Genomic DNA, 26,319 nt, shown 5'->3' with positions numbered 1-26,319 from the left:
GGAATTCACTTCCCTTGCTTTCTCTTGTGGCAGGATTTGCCACTCTTGCTTTGTTTATAGTTCGTAGATGAAAGGCTTTTGAATGTACATGGATTTTGCTTGATCTCCCATATGACCAATTTGACCCATCTAGGCAGCTCTCTTACAGCCTTCTTGTTGCTGTAGTTTTCCTCCGATGGGGATTGACCGGAGTTTCTCGGAGCAGCACCCATGTGGTACCAGTCCCCTTCTGCAGCTGGTCTCCCCTTTACAATTTTACAGTTCTTTGAACTTTCTCACTTTGCGACTTTCATTCACCACAGCCCGGTCCTTAACGGCTCACCCCTCGACTCACCGGCTGTGATGAACCGCTTGACTTTCCTCTTTACTGGAGTCATGGCCGGTACCACGGAAGCAGGAGTCTCCCTCGCTCTGGCTTATCTGTGTTGATACGCTCCATATACCATTGATATCTGCTGCAGCACATTTGGGCTACTGTCCTCTTTGCGTTTCTTTCAGCGGAGGGTTCACAGGGTTTTATTGAAAAGGGCAAGGTCGCGTCTTTCCTAGTCAGCCTCTCTATCTGTCATTTTTCTCCTCCTCTTGAACTGCTGTGTCTGGAGAGCTGTCTCGTTGTGTGGTCTGCCTTGCACATCCTGTGCTCTCTTGCTCCACTTTTTATCCCTGTGAGAAAGGGAAAGGGCCGTCGGGTGTGTGTGATTCTGATCAATTGTCTAACTTTGCCTGACCCTTGTATTGGGACATGTCAGGTAAACGGCTAGCCTAACTTTGCCTGACCCTTGTATTGGGACATGTCAGGTAAACGGCTAGTGTTAGTCTGTTCTCTGGTGTGTCGTGCAAATGTGTTTGTGTCGGAAAGGGGGTAGGGCTGGTAGTGGTTTTGAATGTCCTACGTGGTAGGATGGGGAAAAGGTGCTGAAAGAAGGGGGATACCGCGTCTCACCGTCAGCGTCCTACTCCCCGAGGTCCCCCCATCCAGGTGATCCTCCTCACTAGTCCACCCTTAGGGAACTGGATCCAATAGTGATGGCCGTGTCCTGGCCACCTGGATGACAGATCCCCGGGGTTTAGCCAGGGTGACACCTTTCAGGTTTCTGAACTGTATAAGGGTTTTTGCAGCTCTCTTACTAAATCCTTATGTTTTCTCTTTAAAAAAACAGCAAACAGCATGGATTTTCTTTCTCCATGTAGAGAATGGAATACTGAGCACTCCATTCCTTTTATTGTATCTCACAGTTGCTGTGTGAAAGTAGAGAGGCCTGAGCATAATCAGTTGCTGGGCAGAATAGGCCTGGAATGTGGGACATAGGTTGTTTTTTTTTAGCCTTGGAGACCCTATTAGTGCTAACAGCTTCACTAGCGCACCCAGACAGTGCTGTAAGAATATCTTGGGACACCCGGATAGATTTGGGGGTGGAGGGGGCGGCACCTAAGGGGGTTCTCACGGTAGACGGTAAAACGCAGTAGCACATAGATTTCAGACACCTGGAAAGTGAGAGAGACTCCTAAATGGGGATGCAACAGTAGACAGTAAAATGCAGTAGTCCCTAGATTTGGGACACCTGGGGGGTGAGGGGGAGAATCATTTTCCTAGATTTGAGTTGTGGCTAAGCGACACTGTTGGCTTAGGCGTTGGATATGAGTAATGTATGAATGTGCAAAAAATGACAGGCTCTTAGATAATATGATGGGTTGGACAGTCTAGTGGGGAGCAGTAATTGCTGATTTCCCCCCTGTCCAGACCTCACCTACCTTGTCAGCTGCTGCTGGTTGATGGCTCCGGTGTGTGTGTCTCTCTCTCTCTCTCTTTCTCTTTCTCTTTCTCTTTCTCTTTCTCTTTCTCTTTCTCTTTCTCTTTCTCTTTCTCTTTCTCTTTCTCTTTCTTCTCCCCCCCCCCCCAAAAATGTTCTCATAGGAAAAGCTGTGTGTTATTGCGGCACTTAGGGAAAAGCCCTGCAAATAATTTTCAGTGCACCTCTGATTGCGGATATAGCTCACCACCCTCGGCAAGAAAGCAAAAACATACGTGAAGTACTGAAGGCTTGTGTCCGAGGCAGTTGTGGTGGAAATATCATGCTGAAGCCCACTTTAACTTCCATGTGCACATATTTCAGCTGCCTAGAGAAAACGAGAAAGTAATTCTATTCATGATGTGGAGTTTCTCAATTTTTGGTGCTGGCTGCTGCTCAGTGGGCGGGTGGAGGGAGGGGGGGGGTTGCAGAGATGGTCAGAAGTTCTGAAACGAGAGCCGGTGCCCCGACCTTAGAGATGCCATTGGGCCAGACACAATTTCACAGCGAACAGAAGACTGTACAGGAGGGGAAACTAACCACCTGAGCCCCATCAGCACCAGGGTGCTGGCTGCAGTTTGGTTGACTTCATTAGATAAAATTAAACTATTGCACCTAATTCAGGTCATTGTGAGTATGCAAGTGGTACCTGTGAAACAATAGTAAGCCTACATCTGCTTGCAAAGTATTTTCCTTCTCAGACGGCAGGATGTTTTATGTTGATTCTTCAAGAGCTGCACATCCACAGCAAGACCATTTTCCCCACATGGAGCCTGCATCTGTAAAGAAAAGCACTGGCAGCCTCTGAAGGAAGACCCTGCAGTTAAAACGAGCTAACAACGGCAAGAAAAAAGGCGCCTAACAGCTTTATATATAGATGTAGAAATGTTGGGCACGTAGTACATAGATTCTTGCATGTGTCAAACCGTGACTACAAGCGGATGACCTATCGAGCAGGCTCTTCTGGTTGACGTGTAAATCTGGAAAAAGTGCAGGCACACGTAGGGTAGACGGCAGAGAACTGAAGTCGTGCAAGTCCGGTGTGAATTAATAAACCAGTCCTGGCTTTTAGGTTCACGATATGTTGCACTCTGGCCCATGTAGTGCATTTGACAGTATGTTCAGGAATACACAATTCCATGAGAAACGAGCACCAAGACACGTAAAGCATGATTTTAGAGCTCTTGTTCTTTTATTTTTTTTTTATTTTTTTTTTTTAGGTTATTCTTAAGAAATGGAGTGTGGCAAGTAATCTATGAGAAACGTGGATTGTGTTTTCTCTGCGTTCCTACCTTTTGACCAGCGTAAGAATGTCAGATTCAGCATTTCGTGTGCACTGATTTTAATGTTTGCCAGAAGAGACAACCTGCATATGCTGCTTTTGGTTGGGTGCATTTTCTTCACTTTACGAAGTCTATAAAAAGAATACCATTTAGTTTAGTAATATTAACATGCATTAATATATTATTTACAATGATGTGAAGCTACTGGTTCTCCCTGTGATGCTGGACATTGTACTCCTTTGCCTGAGAGAGGTATTTTTACTATGTGTGAACATGTAAGTGATTCACATTGCACACTGTTACTATTCTAAATCTTTCAAGACAACAAATTGAACCAATAAGTAAATCCCCTTTCTTTGTACACTGCTTACTTCATTTCTGCAGAGTCTGATTGGCAGATCTATACAGTTGACTTTTTTTTTGTAGCACTTCACATCTTTCATTGAATAGCAAACAATGACTTGATGCATGCTCTTATCCAGCAATGTCTACAAGCTGCCTGTGAAAGATGTCCATCTTCTAGGGGCAATCACCCAGATTTGGTGAAATTGTAGGAGCTCTAGTAAATGGATTCCAGCATAAAAGTGGGATCTGTTGCACAGTTTCACTTTCAGACAGTGCTCTACTTGTAAAAGGTGTAATGTGTTTGTACACAGAGGACCCGAACGGCCATTAGGTGTTTTAAATGAACTTATAAACAAACATATCACACTTACTGTACATTGCTGCTGTGCATCAGTAACTGGTATGCCAGCAGTCGGTAGAGCTGGGTGAGCCTGTTGGGATTTGGGTCAGCCCATGCTACAGCTGGTGCTCTGGCCTGACCCTCCTTTCTGGTGATTGGCTGCCCACAGCTGGGGTCAGCCAAGAGCCGCACTGGCTGCCCAACCCATTCGTGAAAAAAAACACACGCTCCTGTTCTTGCCACTTTTTGTTTCCCCCTTCAGCCCTTGTTCCTCACCCAATCCGTTTAGACTCCTTTTGCCCCTGATCTTGCCCACTTTAGTGTCTTTTGTTGCTTCCATCCCTCCCTTAGCCCCTTATTGCCCCACTCTGTTTCAGACCCCTTTCCCCATGTTCTTGCACCTTTTGTAGCCCCTAACCCTTTTAGACAATTGTTTCCCCAGTCCCCATTTAGCCCTTTTTCATGCCCATAGCCCCCGTTTTTTCCCCAGCACACTTTAACCCCTGTTCTTGCCCCAACCTCATTAGCCAATTGTGTTGCCCCAGTTTTGTTTATCCCCTTTTCTTGCCCTCTTTAGCACAGTTTCTCGGCCAGTCCCTTTTCTTGCCTTAGTCCATTTTATTGCCCAACAATCCCTTCCCTTTTCCTGCCCCAGCACCTTTTCATGCCCCTAACCCCTGACACAGGCCCCTCGTGTTGAGCCCTTCGAGCCAGTCCAGGCACACAGGCCCTGGCTCACCTCTACCCATGAATTCCCTGGCTCTCCCAGCAAGTTAACAGTGCTGGAGTGACAATTTTAAAATGGTACTTTTCCAGCATTGGATCTTTCATGGATTCCCATGCTTAGAATATTCCCCGTCGTCAGGCTAGGAATCCTCGGTAAGTTATATAGACATTTTCCATAGGAAAAATTCCGACACTTTTGTGTCCTATCTACGTCGTTTTGGGCCGCGCACGCCGTTGCCACTAGGACGTAGAGGTATATATAGCCCCGCCCCCGCGGCTCCCTCAGATTTCAACCGTCTTCCAAAGTAGTGGGATTACCTCGTGTATTTGCTATTGGGTTAGGTTGTACTTTCTACTTCTGCGACTGATTGTCTGGAAAGGCGTTGTTTCGTCCGTGTGCTACATGCGGTCTTAAGAAGGTGTACGAAGGGGATGGTCATATGGACTGCATTTACTGTCTTCATCCTCACCACACAGTGGACACATGTGAAATCTGTCAGGGCTTCTTCCAGAAGACCCTCAAAGACCAAAAAAGACGCCTTGTCGATTGGCTCAATGACGGGGCGGGTGCGTACCCGGCATCGGAGGTGGGCTCCACGGCCTCAAGAAGTAAGTCAGAACCCCCGACGAAGAAGGCGCGTTCTGCTGAAAAACGCCCGTCGGAGAAACATTCAGAGAAACATTCGAAGGCCCTCTCTTCTCCAGCATGGGGTCTGGCATGGATTCACATGCTCATGAATATTCCCCGTCGTCAGGCTGGGAATCCTCGGTAAAGAAAAAACCAGTATCAGTTTCGTTTCTGATCTGTCTTTCGTAGCAATAACCAATCACTGGTCTCTGCGTCATACTGACCACAGCCAATGACTGCCCTCTACCTAAGCACCGCCTCTGGCAGCCATCTTCAGATTTTTACCGCACGTTCATGTGTTGGGATCCTCGTGCTATTGCTCTCGAGCGTTAGTGCTATTTTTTTCGCGCTTTTTTCACAAAAACTTCGATTCTTCGGTCAAAGAGCCTCAAGCTCCACCGATACTACATCCGATCTACGGGGACCCGTGTCGGATTCATCTGTGCCCCTCAAGGGTGAAGATTTCGTCGAGCTACGCTTCGGAGGACTCCAGAAGCTTCTCAGGCCCGGTCTCGGAGATGGCCCAGGAGAAGGGAAGCTCGACGCCCGGAAAGCTGTTCAGGGTCTGCCCTGGATGCCAGCTGCAGAACGTCTTTAAGGAGGACGAACACTCTTTCTGCCTTTACTGCCTTCATGAGGACAAAACGCACCTGGAGAAGGACTGTGCGTTTTGCGGCGACATGTCGGAACGGACCATGAAGGACCGTCATCAACGTCTCGCCAACTGGCTGCAGGGTAAGAGCCCGTCTGGCGAGAAGAAGAAGAAATCCGAGCGGTCTTCTAAGACCTTTGAGGGCGCCCCGGCGACGGGGGCCCAACATAAGGCCAAGCACCGCGAGTCCGCTGGCACCGGGAGCGCCGAACGGTCGGGCTCTACGGGCGCCAGGCAGGGCGCACCCTCCCCGGCACCATCAACCACGAGCCAACGCTCTGGGTCGGGTAAGAGGAAGGCCGAGCACCCGGCGAAGCTCCTGGAGAGGCCCCGGTCGAGCTCGAAGGCAGAGGAGGAGCGTGGCAGTGCCCCCTCCCTCAAGGACAAGGCGGTGAGCGCACCTAGGGTGGTGAAGGCCTTGATCCATCCGACCAAGCCCTCTATCGAAACGGTCGCGGCGGCCCTGGCCCAGCCTGTGGAGGCTACTCCAGTGGTGGCGACCTCAGGGCCCAGAATCTCCCTGCCTCCTCGGAGGGAGTCTTCTTTTATGCCCATCGATAGGACCCCCGTGAAAACCTCCGTGGAGAAGAAGGGGGGGCAGGGCGTCGTCGTAGATTCGGCCTCAACCTCAGAAGAAGAGCTGGTCGAGGTCTTAAGCCACGGCCTAGGCGTGGAACAAGACCAGCCCGTCGGAATGGGTGCCGACGCAGGCGACGACGCCGACATCGTCGAGGATGCCGACGGGGCCCCTGCTCGCCCGTCGGATTCCCCTCTGCCAGCGCCGCGAGACAACTCGGCGGCCATTTTGTTGGCCATACAGTCCTTATGCACTGAGATAAGGACGAGGCTACCGTTACCGACGGAGGAACCTCTCCCGTCGGGGGATCCAGAACCGGGACCTTCTGGTGTTCCCCCTGCCAAGAAAAGAAGGATCCATCCTCCACCTCCTTTTCAACCGTCGCGCCCCGTCCAGCCCTCCTCCCCGTCCACCCGAGGGGATGATACGGGGACTGACACGGCAGCGACGGGTACGGACGACGAGGCATACGACGAGGATTTTCCGTCGTCGCCCCCCACCAGGGCTTCTCCGCCCGACGAGATCGGATCCTTCCATTCCATGATCTCCAGGGCTTCCGAGCTTTTTCAACTCTGCCCCGAGGAGAAGAAAAAGGAAGGCTTCCTTTATCAGCGGCGCGAGGCCAAGAGGAAGACGGTCCTCGCAGTGCCTCTGTTGGACGACATTTGGGATGAGGGTCTTTCCCTCCTCAAGAACCCTTCCACGACGCCAGCTAGAAGAGACCGGTACGAGAAGAAGTACCGGGTCCCGGACACGGCCCCCCTATGCCTCCGGGCGCAGCCTACCCCGGACTCCGTCGTCTCCGCGGCGGCCAGGAAGAAAGCGGGGGGGGGTGCGGCCTCCACATCGACTTCCCCGCCGGACGGCGAGGGAAAGAAATTGGATGCTATGGGACGTAGAGTCATCTCGTCGGCAGCGACGACGATTAAAGCGGCCAACGCCTTGGCTATCGTGGCCCGCTACGACAGGGAGCTCTGGTACAAGATGGCTCCCCTGCTGGATTTTCTGCCGGACGACAAGAGGGCTGAGGCCCTTGAGATCCTCCAGGAAGGTGAAGTGGCTTCGGACCACGCCATCACCGTGGCGACGGACATCGCCGACGCGGGGTTCCGCCAGCTAGGCAACGGCGTTTGCCTTCGACGTCGTGGATGGCTCAAAGCTACGGATTTTCGGCAGGACGTCCAGACCAGAGTCCTGGACATGCCCTTCGACGGGAACAACCTGTTTGGGAAGACGGTGGACGATTCCCTCCAGGCCATCAAGGCGGATACTGAGACGGCCCGGGCCCTGGGAGTCCTGCAGCAACGACGGACGCCCTTTCGGAGCGGCGGAGGCAAGGGCGCCTCCAAAGGTTCCGGTGGCGGTTTCGCTTCCTACCGTCAAGCGGCCCGCTCGTCGTCGCAAGAGGCCTACAGAGGACGAGGCAAGTCTAGCGGACCCCGCCGTCGTCGCCAAGGAGGTCAAGGCGGCAAGGCCGCGTCCAAGCAGGATTGAACCGGCCGTGGGGTCGGGCCCCCACCGAAGCACCCCGGTGGGAGGCCGGCTGGCGGGCTTCGTCAGCGTGTGGGAGTCCATCTCCACCGACCGTTGGGTGCTGGATGCCCTGGCCCGGGGCCACGCGCTCGAGTTTCAAAGAAGGTGCCCGCGCGTCCCCCCCGTGGCCAGGAGAGAACTTCACGTCCCTCAACTTCTCCTGGAGGTAAAGGCGATGCTCAGAAAGGGCGCCATCGAACTCGTCCCAAAGAGGCTTCGGGGCTCCGGAGTCTACTCGCGGTACTTCCTCGTGAAGAAGAAGACGGGAGGATGGCGCCCCATCCTAGACCTGCGACGGCTGAACAAGTTCATCAAGGCGCAGAAGTTCAGGATGGTCACCTTACAGCACGTCCTGGGTCAACTGGAGGAAGGAGACTTCCTGTCGTCGTTGGATTTGGAGGATGCCTACTTCCACATTCCAATCCTAAAGGGGCACCGAAAATTCCTCAGGTTCGTGGTCCAAGGGCGGCATTACCAGTTCAAAGCCCTTCCCTTCGGACTGCGGTCGGCACCCAGGGTATTCACCAAGTGCCTCGCACCGGTGGCGGCGCAGCTGCGCCGCGAGGGGATTCACGTCTACCCCTACCTGGACGACTGGCTCATCCGCGCCAAGACGAAGGAGCTCGCCGTGGTCCACACGGCAAGGACCGTCCAACTCCTCACGGACCTGGGATTCTCCGTGAACTACACCAAATCCCACCTGGTGCCCGCGCAAGTCGCACTGTTTCTGGGAGCGAGGCTCGACACAGTGTCCCTTCTGGCCTCCCCGTCGGAGGAGAGGACCAGGACCATCTTGGGCAAGGTGCAACGGATGCTGGTGGCCGACGCGGCCAAAGTGAGATCCATCAAGTCCTTCCTCGGGATGATGTCTTCCTGCATCTACCTCATTCCCATGTGCAGGCTCCGGATGCGCCCGTTGCAAGAATTCCTGGATGCGCGCTGGATCCAGACGACGGGCAGCTTCGAGGAAAGGATCAAGCTCGACGAGAGTTTCCGGCGAGCGATACGGTGGTGGGGCACCCGCGCGCATCTGACGGCGGGCATGGACTTCCAGACCCCAGCCCACCAGGAGACTGTGACCACGGATGCCTCCCTGGAAGGGTGGGGAGCGCACACCGAAAATCTGCACGCGAGGGGACTCTGGCTCCCGACGGAGAAGTCCCTGCATATCAACGTCCTGGAGCTCCGTGCAGTGTTTTGGGCCCTCAGGTCCTTCCTTCCGTCCCTGAAGGGCAAGGTGGTGAGGATCTTCACCGACAACACCACCACCATGTTTTACATCAGGAAACAGGGCGGAACCAGGTCCCCAGCGCTGTCCAAGGAGGCGCAGGACCTGTGGCATTGGGCCGTCGCCCAAGGGATTTTTCTGGTGCCGTTTCATCTGGCAGGGATAAAAAACACCATCGCCGACTCACTCAGCAGGGAGCTGCGCTCGTGCCACGAGTGGGAACTACGGCAGGATCTAGTGGATCGCCTCTTCCGACGGTGGGGCACACCCCAGATCGACCTGTTCGCGACGGCGACGAACACCAAGTGCCGGAGGTTCGCCAGCAGGTTTCCCCAGACGAGGAGCATGGGCGATGCTTTCTCGTTCCCCTGGGAGGGCCTGTTCCTCTACGCGTTCCCTCCCTTGCCTCTGCTAATCCGGCTCGTCAACCAGCTCAAGAGGTCACGGTGCAGGATGATCCTCGTCGCACCTGCGTGGCCGAGGCAGATATGGTTCCCGGACCTTCTGGACTTGTCAGCGTCCCCGCCGATCAAGCTGCCGGCGGACGCAGACCTACTCTCCAGGGAAGGAGGCGCCATCCTCCACCACGACCCGAAGTCGCTGAACTTGCAGGCCTGGCTCCTGCAGCGCTAGAGTTTGGAGGATACGACATACCGGCCGATTGCAGAGAGGTTCTTGCAAAGGCCAGGGCGTCCTCGACTCTTAAATGCTACGGACACAAATGGAAGAGGTTCTCTGTCTGGTGCCACGCACAGAAGATTAACCCTCTACGGATTACGGCTCCCCAAGTACTGCCGTACCTGCTGACGCTGGCCAAAGCTGGACTGGCACACGCGTCCATCAAGATTCATCTTGCTGCGATCTCCCGATACACCAGAACCACGGGGCGGACGTCCTTGTGGTCTCATCGTCTGGTGAAAGAGTTCATGAAGGGACTATTCAGATCGTTCCCGCCGGTGAAGGCTCCGGCCCCGGCGTGGGAGCTCAACGTGGTGCTGACCAAGCTCATGGGACCTCCGTTCGAGCCTCTGCACTCGGCCCCGTTGAAGTTTCTATCGTGGAAGACAGCTTTTCTCGTGGCCATCACCTCCGCACGACGAGTGGGTGAGATCCAGGCCCTTTCCTGCAAGGCCCCGTACTTGACTTTCCACGACACGAGGGTAGTGCTCAGGACGCACCCCTCCTTCATGCCCAAGGTACCGTCGGACTTCCATCTCAACGAACCCTTGGTGTTACCTGTGTTCTTCCCGTCGCCTTCGTCGCCGGCTGAGAGGACTTTGCACTCGCTGGATGTAGCTAGAGCGCTGAAGTTCTACGTGGATCGCACGAAGGGTTTTCGGAAGACGTCACAACTCTTTGTGAACTTTGGACCTGTCAATCAGGGGAAGGCTCTCTCGAAGGCTTCCATCTCCAGATGGCTCTCCGGCTGTATCATGTACTGTCACCGGTTGGCAAACCGACCGCTGCCTGGCCGTCCGAGAGCCCATTCCACCAGAGCGATCGCAGCTACCACGGCGTTCCTATCTGGTGTGCCCCTGCTGGACATATGCAGGGCTGCTACGTGGAGGTCGACGCACACCTTCACGAAATTCTACTGCGTCGACCGGGATTCCAGGGAGGAGTCCAGGGTCGGCCAAGCAGTGCTGCGCAACCTGTTCGCCTGAGGTGAGCCTGGTGAGGAGGTAAGATGCTTAATGTTGAGTTGATGTGATGCTTAATGTTGAGCCTTTGCCACCTCCCGTGGTTGTGCATGTGTGTACTGCTATGTATTCTTTATTCATGAGCATGTGAATCCATGCCAGACCCCATGCTGGAGAAGGAACAAGTTACTTACCTGTAACTGTTGTTCTCCAGCATGGGTCTGGCATGGATTCACATGCGAACCCTCCCGCCTACCCCTCTGCGGCTCTTCACTTGGTCATACTGCCACTTCACGTGCTTCCAAATCTGAAGATGGCTGCCAGAGGCGGTGCTTAGGTAGAGGGCAGTCATTGGCTGTGGTCAGTATGACGCAGAGACCAGTGATTGGTTATTGCTACGAAAGACAGATCAGAAACGAAACTGATACTGGTTTTTTCTTTACCGAGGATTCCCAGCCTGACGACGGGGAATATTCATGAGCATGTGAATCCATGCCAGACCCATGCTGGAGAACAACAGTTACAGGTAAGTAACTTGTTCCTTCACACAAGGCGTCGTCTTCTTCCTCCTCGTCTAAAAAGGAGAGAAAAGAACCATCTAAATCCTCCTCAGGAGACCGTCATAAGTCTACCTTGAGCCGAGAGGCCTCGGCCAGCAAGTCGGGCCCCGAAAGCGGCGGGAACACCTCAAGGCCCTGCGCCACTTGCTTCGTCGACGGCCCGTTCGTCGACGCCTGCGTCATCGGCGGCTCCTCCGACGGTTCAGACTGTGCGTGTAGGAAACATATCGTCGTCGACGGTGGTTCCGTCTATGGGTTGGCAACCGGAGGTTTTCAACCCCGTTCCGCCTGAGGCCTTGCTGCAACCAGAGGCGGCTTTTTCCATCTCGTCGGCTGACTAGGAACGTGGCCCGGTTGCGCACCCAACCGATCTGGGGTTGCAACCAACCAGTGCGGTGACGCTCTTGAGTGGGGTACCATCCCTATTACCTCGTCATTACTGAACCCCCAGGCAGTTCTGTCCTTGGAGGTGCTAAATACGCTACAGAAGCTGTTAGAGCGTTTGGACACACAGATACCTCAGCCCAGTGCCCCGGCACTGCTACAGTCTACGCCACTCGTCGACTAGCCGGGCCTGGCTCCTTGCTCGACGACCAGGATTACTGCCGCTTCCCAAGTTGCAGAAGATCGCCCTCGCCCACAAGATGAGGGAGAACTACCGGACTCTGATTCAGACCGCGAAGGGTCGGGTTCAGACATCTCACTATCCCCCTCAAGGGACCCAACATGGGACTCTGAAGCGGAAATGGAAGCTCCGAGAAGTCCGGCGCAACCATCACCACCTGACGACGTGAGGGCGTTCCATGCCATGATGAGTAAGGCGTGTGCTGAGTTTGGCCTAGTCCCTGAAGAAGAGAAAAAGGATTGTTTTCTTTTTGATCATATGGGCAAGAGAAGGAAATCCATATTCGCCATCCCTATTTTAGACCATGTCTGGCAAGCGGGCCTGAAGACCATGCGTCATCCTTTCTCGGAACCGGCAGTAAAAGATCGTTTGGTGAAGAGATTCAAGGCTCCGGAATTGACTCCCAAGTGCTTGACGTCTCAACCTTCGCCGGAATCGGTGGTATCTGCGGCGGCGGCTAGAAAGGCCAGGTCTAAACATAAATGCACGACTCCGCCGGACAACGAAGCCAGGAGGCAAGACGCTTTTGGCAAGAAGGTGCTGTCGGTCGGCGCGACTACAGTTAAAGCAGCCAACTTCTTGGCGATTATGTCTAGGTATGACAGGGAAATGTGGCACCGTCTGGCTCCTATCTTGGAACATTTGCCCGAAGAACATAGAAAGTCCGCCATGTTGCTAGTACGGGAAGGAGAAGAGGCCTCCAACCATGTTATAAACATTGCTGTCGACCTAGCCGAGTCCGGATTTAAGCAAATCAATAATGGCGTAGTACTACGAAGACAAGCCTGGCTCAAGTGCACTACGTTCAGACCGGAGGTGCAATATAAAGTCTTGGATATGCCGTGTGAAGGGGAACAACTGTTCGGTGAAAAAGTTGATGAGGCCTTGAAGGGCATGAAAGAGGATACTGACCCGGTGCGGTCACTCGGAGCCCTCCAGAGTGGTAGGAATTTTCGTTCCTTTAGTCCTTTCAGAGGGGCTTTTGGTAACTCCCGGTTTCGGTCATCTAGAGACTGAGGTTTCAACAGACCCTCCTACTCGTCCCAAGGCTACAGACGTGCGGCCCAGTCTTCTTGTAGAGGCAGAGATTACCAAACCTCCAGACGGTGGGGTGCCTACCCTTCGCCGGCGAAAGATAAACAAGCCAAGAACCAACAATGACATGTTTCAGGACGTCCTGGGGAGCCGAGTGTCTCGTCACGTCGACTAGTGGGAGCGCATAACAGACCAATGGTTTTTGGACACGATTCATCTGGGCCACTCTCTACAGTTCAAGGACAAGTCTCCACACATTCCACCAGTGTTCTCGGCTCAGCCCCACCTTCAAATACTACTGCAGGAGGTGGCGCTTATGCTGCAGAAAGGGGCTATAGAACTGGTCCCGGTGGCAGAAAAAGGACAGGGAATGTACTCCTGTTACTTTGTCGTCAAGAAACCAAATGGAAAATGGTGTCCCATTCTGGATCTACGAGCACTCAACAAACTGCTCAAGAATTTAAAATTCAAAATGCTTACGCTTCAGGAGGTGATCCGATCGATACAACCCGGAGATTATTTGTCGTCGCTAGACCTTCAGGACGCAAACTTCCATATCCCGATGCGTCGACGACACAAAAGATTTCTGCGGTTCGTCGTTGGACGAACCCACTATCAGTTCAAGGTCCTCCCGTTCGGACTAAAATCGTCCCCCAGGACGTTCACCAAATGTCTGGCTCCAATAGCAGCCTGGTTAAGAAAGGACGGTCACCATGTGTACCCTTATTTGGACGACTGGCTAGTGAGGGGATTGTCTCCGCAAAGGGCACAAGAAAGCCTAGATGCCACCATGTCCCTCCTACAACGTTTGGGCTTCGCAGTGAACTTCGACAAGTCCTCATTAAAGCCATCAAGGACCTTGGTCTTTTTGGGGGCAGAGTTCCACACACAGTCGGGGCTGGTGAGGCCATCCCTCGAAAGGATTCACAAATTGCAACAAAAGGCATCGGAATGGAAGGTCGACACCAGAGTGTCAGTGCGAAGGTACATGTCCCTGCTGGGAACCATGTCGTCCTGCATACCCTTGATCGACAATTGTCGCCTCTTCATGAGGCCTCTTCAGGAATTCTTGGCGGATCGATGGGCACAGAGTCAAGGGCGCAAGGGCGCTGGTTGGACAAGTTGACCATCAACGGCCAGCTCGTGCAGGCTCTTTAATGGTGGAGAATTTCCATACATCTGACAAAGGGAATGCCCCTGCTGGAACCTGCGTTCCAGAGGACAGTGGTGACGGATGCTTCTCTAACTGGGTGGGGAGCTCATCTGGAGTCCCTACAGGTTCAGGGTCGTTGGTCATCGGAAGAATCCGCCCTTCACATCAATCTGCTAGAGTTGAGGGCAGTGCGTTGGGCCCTGAAATCCTTTCTACCACAGATAAAGGGCTCAGTGGTGAGAATCATGACAGACAACACGACAACAATGTTTTATCTACGAAAGCAGGGAGGAACTCGCTCCAGGATCCTGTCGACGGAAGCCCAGGAGATCTGGCATTGGGCCCTCCAACACGACATACATCTGTTGGCGTTCCACTTACCAGGAGTAAAAAATGTGCAAGCAGACGCTCTCAGCAGGGAGATGAATCGTCTACACGAATGGGAACTGAACGACCAACAACTGCACCGTGTCTTCGCGAAATGGTGTAATCCGGCCCTCGATCTCTTTGCGACGAGAGACAACAAGAAATGCTCACAATACGCGAGCAGGTGGCCACAACAAGACTCGCTAGGGGACGCGTTCTCCTTCCCGTGGACGGGCAAGTTTCTGTATGCCTTCCCCCCCCATTTCCTCTCATCCGTCGGACTCTGCAATGGATCCACAGATATCCATGTCGTGTGATCCTGGTGGCCCCGTATTGGGCCAGACAAGTCTTCACCTTTCAGCGGCAGAACCAATGAGGTTCCAGAAGATCCCCAACCTTCTGTCTCAGGAGAAAGGGGTCGTTTGGCATCACGACCCGGATAGCCTCAGTCTGACGGCCGGCTCCTGATTTCTCCGAGTTTGGCGCGTTAGCGATTCCAGCGGATTGTCGTCGCATTTTGCAAGCTGCAAGGGCACCTTCCACGAACGCTTCATATTCATACAAATGGAAAAGGTTCTGCATATGGTGCGCAGGTCAGCCAGATTTGGTCCCGCTGACAATCACACCGGAACAGCTCCTACCATACTTGTTGCTCCTGGCTAAAAACGGTTTGTCTGTTTCATCCATAAAGGTGCATCTGGCTGCCATCTCGAGATTTACTCGTAAGAGACATTCAACTCCATTGTTCAGTGACCGCCTAGTTAAACACTTCCTTAAAGGGTTGTTTCAAACCTTTCCTCCCACGAAGAAGTTTCCTCCGATCTGGAGTCTAAACCTGGTTCTGGCAGCCCTGATGAAACCCCCTTTTGAACCAATGTCGTCGACATCATTGACATTTTTGTCTTGGAAATTGGCTTTCCTGTTGGCCATTACTTTAGCTCGACGTCTGTCAGAAATACAAGCTTTAGTGATCGACCCTCCATATTTGAGGTTTTTCAGTAATAAAGTTGTACTGGCCACTAACCCGCATTTCATACCTAAAGTGCCTTCCATGTTCCATAAACACGCTTCTATAGTGTTGCCTATGTTTTTTCCAACACCGTCTTTGGTGGCGGAGAAGACTCTCCATACATTGGACTTGAAAAGAGCTTTAAAATTTTATCTCCATCGCACTCAAAGCTTCAGAGACACGAGACAACTTTTCGTAGCTTATGGTCCTGCGGCTAAGGGTAAGGCGATCTCCAAACAAGGACTATCCAGATGGGTGTCTTCCGCCATCTCTTATTGTCATTCCAAGGCCGGAAAACCGCTAGAAAAGCATCCAAGGGCCCATTCGACGAGATCTACATTGTCGTCGACGGCGTTGTGGTCTGGAATTCCGCTGGGGGATATCTGCCAGGCGACTTCCTGGTCGGTACCACACACGTTTACCCGGCATTACTGTGTCGCACAGCAACATGCTGAAGATACACAGATGGGGCGTGCAGTACTACGTCACCTGTTCCAATAAGGTAAGCCCCAAGTAGGGGGTTACACCCTTTGGCAACTATGCTTTAAAGTGTCGTGTCTTTCACTGTTAACATACTATAATGTAATGTGTTGCCATGGTAAATATGCATTGTGATTATTGTGATGTTGGTTTGCATACATGCCTCCAATGTTGGGGGATACTGCTATACAATCTATTCTAAGCATGTGAATCCGTGAAAGATCCAATGCTGGAGAAGGGAATAGTTTCTTACCTCTAACTCCATTTCTCCAGCATTGGTATCTTTCATGGATTCACATGCGCTCGCCTGCCTCCCCTGAGCATGCAAACCAGAGATCCCCCCATACTACTTTGGGGGCCGAAATCTGAGGGAGCCAAGGGGGCGGGGCTATATATACCTCTACGTCCTAGTGGCGCCTGCGTGCACGGCCCAAAACGACGTAGATAGGACACAAAAGTGTCGGAATTATTCCTATGGAAAATGTCTATATAACCTACTCAGGATTCCTAGCCTGACGATGGGGAATAGTCTAAGCATGTGAATCCATGAAAGATACCAATGCTGGAGAAATGGAGTTACAGGTAAGAAACTATTCCCTTCCATCTGATTTGCTCAATGAAAAGTGTAAACCCATTTATGTTTGTCAAATGTACTACACAAATGGTAGAAGTCATTCAGGAAGATACCCCCTAACCAAGATTAACAGCACCAAAGTTATTCTAATTTTCGCATTAGACATTTTTGCAATAAAAACAAGAATCATTTTGAATAATTACACCTCCCCGTGGCCCTGTGGCTATTTTATATAATAATAAATAGAAAGCCATATGCCTTTTTTTAAATATATATGATGGCCATGGAAAGCTACAGTTATGCTGGCCAAAACCATTCAATGTCACTTTGATAGCCTGCTTGCTGGAGGGTTTCCCAAAACAAACAATTGGCCCTACCCCAGAAAACGGCTTGGCATTTCTGTAGTGGCCCGAAAAATCTCACCTCTGCTTAGCTGGCAACAGTGCTTCGAAGGCGATCCTTGGAAGTACAATGGACTGCTCCCACCAGTGTGTTAATTGCTGGAGTCCCTTTGAAGCAGAGCAGACAAGAAGAGGGCAGAGTTGGAGTTGGGCTGGAGGGGAAATGTCCAGCAAGAGAAAGTTTCCACAATCTGAGTATTTGTCGGGCCACCACATTTCCGCCAAAGTCATAGAGGGGAATACCAACATTTCTGAGAAAGACCCAAGCTATCCCCCTCACCCTTCGGCCCCCATCCATCCCAGGGGAACATTTGGGGGTGGGGGCAGCTGTCGGACAAGGCCTGCTTGCAATCAGAACATTGGTCCCCAAAATACTGTTGAATGGACAGATCAGCCACTGCAAGGGCTCTCTGGGAGCTTCCTAGTTGGGAAGAAGAGCACAAAAGCTTCTCGTATACTTGGAGACTGTAGACAGGGTACCCCTACAACCAAAGAATCGACCACCTTCACTTTCCCTGCACCTCCGAACCTCTTTGACGTCAGTTTTGGCACTGTCCAAGCTACTGCTAGGGAACCGCTGGCATCCTATTTAACTTCAAAGCATGATCGCCTCACATGGCTTAGAGCTCGCTTGATTCTGAAGCTCTGCGGTCTCTGCATCTGAGATTGACCAAGTCTCCTTGCATCCCCAACTCAACACTGCCTGCCTGGTTTATTTATTTATTTATTACATTTATATAGCGCGCAGGCAGCCCAGGGGCATTGTGGCGCTGTTACTTGTAGGGGAACTTAGTTACAGGTACAGGTACAGGTTGTGCCATGGGTTACAGTAAGGCAAGATCATGTGTTAAGCGATAAGGAGTATCATACACAATTACCGCCTCTGGGCATCACGTGGGCCCCGAACACCTTCAAATACCTAGGAGTGGAGATCTATCACGACACCAGGGAAACACACGCAGGTAACACACAAATAGCTTTAGACAAAATTGAAAAGGCTATGAAATTCTGGCAGACGCTACCGTTGGGCATGATAGGCCGGGCGGCACTACTAAAAATGACAGTCCTACCCCGACTCTTATATTACTTCACGAACATCCCATACAACATACCAAGGCCCTTCTTCAAGCGCCTACACACTATGGCGAGAACCTTCCTATGGGGAGGGGGACGAAACAGGGTGGCACTAAGCACACTACAGAGAAGCTATGAGTGGGGGGGGCATCAAACTCCCAGATTTTGAATATTACTATTTGGCAGCACAACTCCAATTTGTGGTGCGATGGCTGGGCGAGGAGACCTCAATAGATGCAATAATTATTGGGCCAGCACTCCGGAGGTACCACCTGAGAGAATTATTATGGGTCAATGCCGCCCAAGCCAAAGACCTACCCAAAATAGCCCAACTAGGCCGAACACTATGGAAAAGAGCCTGGAAGACACAGGGCATACGAGACCCCTGCTCAAGACATATCCCACTGGCGGGGCTGGTGGACACCCGAGTGGCCAGCCTGACCACGTACAGGGCACAATGGGAAGACAAAGGTGTGGCCCAAATTGGGGACCTGTGGCGTGACGGACAGTGGGTTGAATTCCAGACCCTGATGGACGAACAAGATGTACACAGGGGCCAATTCATCCTGCACAATAGCCTAGTTCAGACAATAAAGAAGAGGTGGAGCACTATGCCAGAGCCTGAGGACACCGAAGGGGAACTAGAGGCATGGTACGATATATCCGAAGGAGGTCATACGGTGTCCAGACTCTATGAGCAAATACTGGGACACACCAACAAAAAAACACTAACAGCACGGATGAAGTGGGAAGAGGAACTGCAACAACCCTTCGAAGACGAGGAATGGAACAAAGTCCTCATGTACACAAAAAAGGTGTCCAGAAACGCCAGGTTCAGACAACTGCAGATATACATAGTACATAGAGCATATCTAACCCCCAAGAGAATGTCAAAGATTGGAGAAGGACAAACCCGGAGCTGCCCGCGGTGCGGAGACGAACAGGCCGACATGGTGCACATGTTCTGGTCGTGCCCGCAAATAGCAGACTTCTGGAACACGGTGAGAGAAAAGGCGTTGACAGCAGACATACAGATGCCAGCAAGAACGCCAGCAACATACCTATTGGGCCTGTTCCCAAGGGGGCACCGGCAGATGACACACGTGGCAAAAATGAAGGATTTAATGACAATACTAGCGAAACGCCGCATAGCGATGGCATGGAACAAGAGCGAAGGCCCCTCGAAGGAAGGATGGTGGGCCGACCTACAAAAATGGGCAATAGCAGAGACGGCAGTCTGGGCGAGAGCTACACAAGGGGGAGAGAGCGACAGTGGAGCCAGACTACAAGCATGGAACTCCCTGGTGCAAGACCTGTTTGGCAGCGGAGGCGAGGACGATACGACTGACATTACCGATCCAGGTGACTCAGGAAACGATGAAATTGAACCGCCCACGTCGGGAGGCACTACATAATTCAGAAGAAGAGAACTAACGGGAAGAGAGAGACGAGGTCGTGACCAGCGCGGACTCTGAACAGTGCAACTCCAACTGGGAAAGACCAGCAAACACATGCAAAGACAAGACCAAGGGAAATTCCCAGGGAAAGGAGGGAGGCCACCGGGAGACTGGCCCCTCCGCTACGAACTTGACAACGGCCGGCGCCGGCCCCGAGGCGGCAACGGACCACGAACATACTGCGGCAGCCTTTGGGGAGAGGGAGGGGGGGAGGAAGGGGGAAAGGAAAATGGGAGGGGGACTTTTGTTTCTGTTTTGTTTGTTCTCTCCCATTCCTTTTATGTTGTAAAACCAATAAAAAGAAGTTAAAAAAAAAAAAAAAGAGTATCATACACCATAATACATCAACACCATAGTACATCATACATGTTAGTCATGAAGGTTTAAACATGTGGGGTTGGTTAGGTGAACAAGGTAGTTTTCATGGCTTTGCGGAAGGCAATTAATGAGGGTTCAGCTCGCAGCGAGGTGGGCAGGGTGTTCCAATGTAAAGCAGCAAGGTAGGGGAAGCTGGCGCCACCTACTCTAGCTCTTTTTACCCTGGGTACGGAGAGCATATTGGCATAGGGTGTCCTGGTAGGTCTAGTGTCTTCGGGCTACAAGCAGTCCTTGCAGAAGTAATAAATGCCATGTTGAGCCTGCACCCAGCCAAAGGCAAGTCTTTGCTTCTCCACATGTGAGGTTGATTAGTCTTCCATCGCTGCTGACCTGACACTGCATGCTGTTTCCCAGCGTCTTTGACCCGCAAGCCTTTCCCCATGCTGAACTGCATTGTGTTGCTGGATCCTGTGGATGCTGCTTTCAGCGTCTGCCCTTTCAGTTCAATGTGAAAAGCCTGCAAAGCAAGTCTAAAGGTACTGTTTGTGGTTCTTTCCACCTGGCCTACTTTTAAAGGTCTTTATTTACATTTAAGACCCGCACTCCTTCCCTTTTTAAGACAATTCCTTGAATTGGAACATTTGCTGCAGAAACCTATTTGCCCTGCTACTCTTTCCTTCAAACCCAGAATGCTCCTTTATTCCAAAGACTGCATTATCTGTGTTCTCTCTTAAAGGAGTGGGTCATTTAGTGTTTTTATTAGTTGTGTGTATTTATAGTTTAATTAAACATTCCTATATTAGAGCACTTTGGACATTACTTTTATTTTGGTACCACTGTACGGTTGCTTCAACTGCTTGTGTTAACTTGCATCCCTCCTGAAGAGTATAGCCTGCCCTTGTCCTGCATTGCCACTGAAGGTGGTATACCTGTCGGGCTGTGCCTGTTTCACCTTTATTATTGCAAACACTGTTCTTTTAGCTGTACTGTGGGCTGGAGTCAGAGTTATATCCACTACTCTTATGCATCGCAGTAGTCCTTTTGTCACAATGCCATTAACTCAGTTTATTTTGTTGCGTGTCTTGAAAATATAATCGCACAACTTGATAGTTCTATTTGGTGCTCACAACATTGCATATTCTGGTACTATCGGAATAGGCATTTGGTTGAATTGCCTAACAACTGGTTGAAAGTATATAATAGCCTAGATACTGAATACATTGGCCTGGTCTGCGTAAGCATGCTAACTGAAAAAACATTAAAATAAGTATATCTAATTTAATTGGGCAGGCTGACCATGGATAGAAATCTGGCAACACCATTGATTGTGTGATTGGAACAGGAAAATTGTATTGGTGTTCTTTGGAGTTTTCAAGTGTTAACAGATTGTACTTCTGTTTTCTAGGTTGTGTCGATGCATGGGAGCCCAAAGTTCTCCGTGCTGGTATGGGCGCTCACTTCCGCATACCTGTCATCACCAACCTTGAGTGGGAAGTCCTTCCGAATTACCTTCCAGGAAGCACTAGAGTCTATGTGGCTGACAATTGCAGCAAAAACGCTGCTTCCAGGCAGGATAGCACATCTGAACATGAGGATTTCAGCAGTGCTCGCACAGGGAATATCGCAGCTGGGAAGGCTGGGGACTATGAATGGGTATCCACCCACCGAAAGAGAAAAGGGACAACCCATCTTGATGATTATTCCTCTTCTGGCGATGAAAGCAGTGAGAGTGAGGAGGAAGAGTCTGCGGGCAAAGTCTCTCTACCAGAGCTTGCTGTCCAGAGGTATGATGAGCAGTGGGCACAGAATCCCACCGCTATCATCATTGGAGGGGAGACGCAGGGCTTGAGCCTGGAGTCCTTTCTATTGGCAGAAAGGATGGGTGGATCAATACTTACAATTCCTATTGTGCCCGGAGTAGAGAGCTTAAATTCGGCCATGGCGGCAAGTATCCTATTATTTGAAGGAAAAAGGCAACTGCAGTTAAAGGTTAAACCAGAAAACAGAAGGAAAAGACTTCCTGTATAATACTGAAATGCTTGTCTGAATGCTGCTGTATTGGACTGGTATGTGTGCAGGCAAGTGAAGCTCTCCTAGGGTTGTTATATTTTTGGCTGCATGGATGAATGACCTGTCCATTGTCTGGCGGTACAAATAAGCCAGTTTGGTGTGCCTTAAATTAGGGAAAGTAGTGGACATGTCCCATTTGACTGCTACCTAACTCAGCCCATGGCATTTGTACTTCAAGTTTCTTTTGAGGGTGCATTGGAAGCTGATCACACTCTCTATAGCGTCTGTCTACACTGAGCCTTAGTAGGAAGTAGCATGTAAACCAGATTTAAATGTATGCCTGTGGCCCACAGACCTTATACAAACTTTTATTTGGGTTACTATGCAAATAGGGCAGTTACAATGTCATCACTTGGTTGTGTTACACCCATCTGAGGGTAGATATATGTTCAATAAAAATGTTACCTCTTTAAGTCATCTAAGTGTTGCACAATAGTGACATTTGTTTCTGAATAGAATGATGGTGAGCGAGTAGGTAGTATTAAACCACATTGGCTTCTTAATGAAAAATCAGATCACTAACATTGTGTCCAGCTTCAGGCTTCATTATATGTTGCATGACAACTATTCTCAGTACTTTGTTTTCAATAGTCAGCAGCTCTTGCTTTCTCCCCTAGGGCTCACAGTGCATAATCATCCATGTTTATGCAATGTATGTAAAGTGAAAAACATTCTTCTTGAATTCTATTCTAATGTGGGGATTAAACAATAATTCCAAGTATAGAACTATCCTGTGCACACATAATTCTGTAAATACAATTCTGAGGCTTGTGGATCTGCTTAGATCACATGCTGTGCATACACCGACATCTAGTGGTAGTCGCAGAGTATTACATGTTTTGTTTTCGAAACTCGAAAAGGGACGTCGACTGGGCGTGTTAGTAATACTATCCCTAGTGTGACGTCTATTGTACCCATGGCCCTTCACGTGTCGAGGTCACACAGATTATTTTTTTCCCCCACATTGTAGTCGCTCGATAGTTTGTGGAGTTCTTCTGGCTAACGCCTTTTATTACAAAAAGTTTAATATTAGACTTTCTTACTATTATTTGTACAACTGCCCATCGTCTGGCGCACTAACAACTGCTTTGGTGTCTTTCGACAGACGGCTCCATCGTTGACGATAGTACAACCGCCTTGACAAATGACTGCGGCCTACACAGGCCTCACTGGGCCTTGGCCCATTACAGTGGGGACACTGGGGGGGTGGGGTTGTACACTTCTTTGCTTCTTATAGAATGCGTCTTCTGACCCTCTATCGTCCCTTTCATCGCAGCGCTGCCTTTTCTACTCACCATGGAAAACACCCCATTTAAGTTTTGTCCATTCTGTAACAGGAAATACCCCTGGAAAGATGCGCACATAGTGTGCAACCACTGGCTGCCAAGTGATAACCCCGAAAAGAGCTGCAAGTCCTGCAGGCTTTACCACCATAAAACCTTGAACCATTAAACCAACCACTTAGCCGCCCATGCCATGCAGGCTGAGGCCTCCATAGACTTGGCGTGGGAATACAGCAGCAATGTCCTAAATGACGGCAAGAGGCGATGAGGTTTTGAAAGAATCCCATGTGCGAGCCCCTGACCCCAGCAAGCAGGCCAGTTGTCCTGTGACAGAGAAATCACCTGGCAGCAAAGGCACACAAACCTCCCGCCACACTAAGCACACACCCCACGGCCGAACATCAACCACATTGTCGACCGTTCATAGCCACAAAGTGTCTATGGAAAGGTCCTCTAAGTCACTCCTGTACTCTAGGCCATCGCGTTCGTCGCATGACACGCCTCAAACAGGGGCCGACCAGGCCCGTTCCAGATACCGCACCTAAAAAGGCCCTCCTTTTGCGCTCCGAAGGGCATGTGTTGAAAGGTGCATCAACACCCCCTTCAAACACGTCCAAAATGAGGGAACTAAAAAGCATGTCCCGGTCACACTTTTAAGGTCAAAGATGTCAAGCACCTAAATATTTTGCGCCCATACCATCCCAGCCTTCTTCCTTCATAGATAACGGCTATATGCTCTCCAAAGACACCCTTTCAGGGGACCTGCGTCACAACGAGCCTACACCCTTGCAAGACACTCCTACCCCCTCAGCATTTCTTAAATCAACTGAGTGGACCCCAGAACATTTGGATAGGGTCATGAGGAGGATATCCTGCTTTGTGGAATTTATGGACCACCACCCAGAAGAATTCAGAAACCCCCAGGGTTGAACACAGGGAGGAATGGTAGCCAGGGATGAACCACCTGCCAAGGTGTCACGCTTGGACACCTCACAGCCCAGCACCTCCAACCAGACTCTTGCTACTCCAGTCCCATGGCCCCTCTCGGGATCTCTATTATTGTAGACCCCTCAGGTTCTCAAGATCCTAGTTCCCAGGATCGTCGGGACCAATATTATGACAATGTCAAGGACATCTAGGTTATCCAGTCCCCAGACAACAGGATCAGCCTTTGTCTGACTCACCGATTGACATTCAGCTCCATTACAAAGAGCTGCTCTTCAGGGCTGTCCAACATTGCAGGCACTAATTGACAAGGATTTTGTAGAGGACATTCTGGGAGACAAGAAATCCGCTACACAGTTTATCCCCTCCTGCAATTGCTCAAAAGGCGCATTCAGCCTTCCCTCTTAGCACCAAACCTTACAAGAGCGGTCAACTCCCGCATCGAGAAGGTATTTAGACTGCCCCCTACTGACCCACTGTTCATAAGGGATCAAATAAACCCAATTCCTTGGTTGTCACCACAACAAGGAAGAGATCAGACACACCTCTGGCCTCCCCGGATAAAGAAAGAAAAAGGATGTATACTTTTGGCAGAAAGGTGGGATTCTCAGCTGCCTACCAAACCAGAATAGCCAACAATAACACACTTCTGGCTAGCTTTGGTTTCCATAAGAGGTTGCAACCTCTGAAGGAAAAAATGAACGCTTTTCTTGCCTGCTGCTGCCTGCTGCTGTGTCCTGCTGTCCTGCGCTGGGAGTCAACAACAACTCGCGCTAAGTCACACGCTCGCTTCCAGGAGGAGGCGGAGCACCGTGGCTGTCACGTGAACAGTCACGTGACCTTTTTCTCGCCATAAAACACAGCCCAATCCAGGCGAGCGGCGCGTGTTTTGCAACCTCTGAAGGAAAAAACGAACGCTTTTCTTGCCTGCTGCTGCCTGCTGCTGTGTCCTGCTGTCCTGCGCTGGGAGTCAACAACAACTCGCGCTAAGTCACACGCTCGCTTCCAGGAGGAGGCGGAGCACCGTGGCTGTCACGTGAACAGTCACGTGACCTTTTTCTCGCCATAAAACACAGCCCAATCCAGGCGAGCGGCGCGTGTTTTGCAACCTCTGAAGGAAAAAACGAACGCTTTTCTTGCCTGCTGCTGCCTGCTGCTGTGTCCTGCTGTCCTGCGCTGGGAGTCAACAACAACTCGCGCTAAGTCACACGCTCGCTTCCAGGAGGAGGCGGAGCACCGTGGCTGTCACGTGAACAGTCACGTGACCTTTTTCTCGCCATAAAACACAGCCCAATCCACCCTTGCGGCGATAAGCCCGGCGGGGTAAAGGGCGCTGGCTGTTGTGCGGCTGTTCGGCGCTGGAGGCGCACAAGATAATGTTAGCAGATTGACGGATAAACAACACCTGGGTAATCTTACCCAGAGCTGAGATCGGAGACCGGCTGAACTCACTGCACCGGACAAACAAGGTGAGCTAATCCCGCACCCTTAGTAGATATTCAATTCTATCTATCTCTGAACGCCAATCAATAAGCGTACAACGCCAGATCCAAAGAGCTTACCACCTGGGTGGGGTGGTGCCGGGAGTCTGCGGGGGGCCTGATCCTTTCAATCCCTAATCCCCCACAGTTCAGAGAACACTTTAAAACTGAGCTGAGCTAACCACACATCTGTAGAGTCTCGAGCACTCACACCAAAGAGAGAATGGCTGATACACAAGGCCATATTGGAAAACTTAATGGGGACCTATCAGTACCGACTAAAACGCTGTCTGCTGGCCGCATACACGCGGAAAGCTTGACACACCCACACACAAGATCAGTTACGAAGATGGAACTCGCTGGCTACCTCATGTAAACCCCTACGGCGGCAGTCGACCAAGCTCTATCGCAAACCCGAATGCAAGTCAGACTGTGACGGTGACTGCACGGGGGAGACAAACCGTTTATCATCAGCATCTGACCCCGAAAATAGACAAGATCTAGACCAAGACTTAGATCAGATACAAACAAGAGAAGAACTACTGAAAATTCCTGATGATATGACCAACCAGCGACATACTATAAGTCTGCAGAACGCGGGTCAAAACCGGATAGCAAGTTGCCCAGCTACGATAGGTCTCGCTCTCACTAACACAAAAGGAGTCCCAGAAAGTGATCCCTCAAGCGTGCCCCTGAGCAATGATATCTGTGACGCCGAGTCAGGCACGAATGGTTCTCCTCGTAAA

At 51.1% G+C, this 26,319-nt stretch overlaps 1 protein-coding gene across 1 annotated transcript in view; it reads left to right on the top strand.

Moving 5' to 3' along the window:
* Positions 1-22,281, top strand: part of LOC138581232 (rRNA methyltransferase 3, mitochondrial-like) — an 88,742-nt gene extending 66,461 nt beyond the window's left edge. Inside the window, exon 4 of the mRNA XM_069652414.1 lies at positions 21,200-22,281. Coding sequence (XP_069508515.1) covers positions 21,200-21,822 — 623 coding nt within the window. The 3' untranslated portion in view covers positions 21,823-22,281. The remainder of the gene's footprint in view (positions 1-21,199) is intronic.
* The last annotated feature ends 4,038 nt before the right edge of the window (positions 22,282-26,319 follow it).

This window comes from Ambystoma mexicanum, chromosome 3p (assembly GCF_040938575.1).
Source record: "Ambystoma mexicanum isolate Mex_15411 chromosome 3p, UKY_AmexF1_1, whole genome shotgun sequence".
Classification (NCBI taxonomy): domain Eukaryota; kingdom Metazoa; phylum Chordata; class Amphibia; order Caudata; family Ambystomatidae; genus Ambystoma; species Ambystoma mexicanum.
The sequence above is the reverse complement of the archived record's forward strand: the minus strand, read 5'-3'. Positions and strand labels throughout refer to the sequence as shown.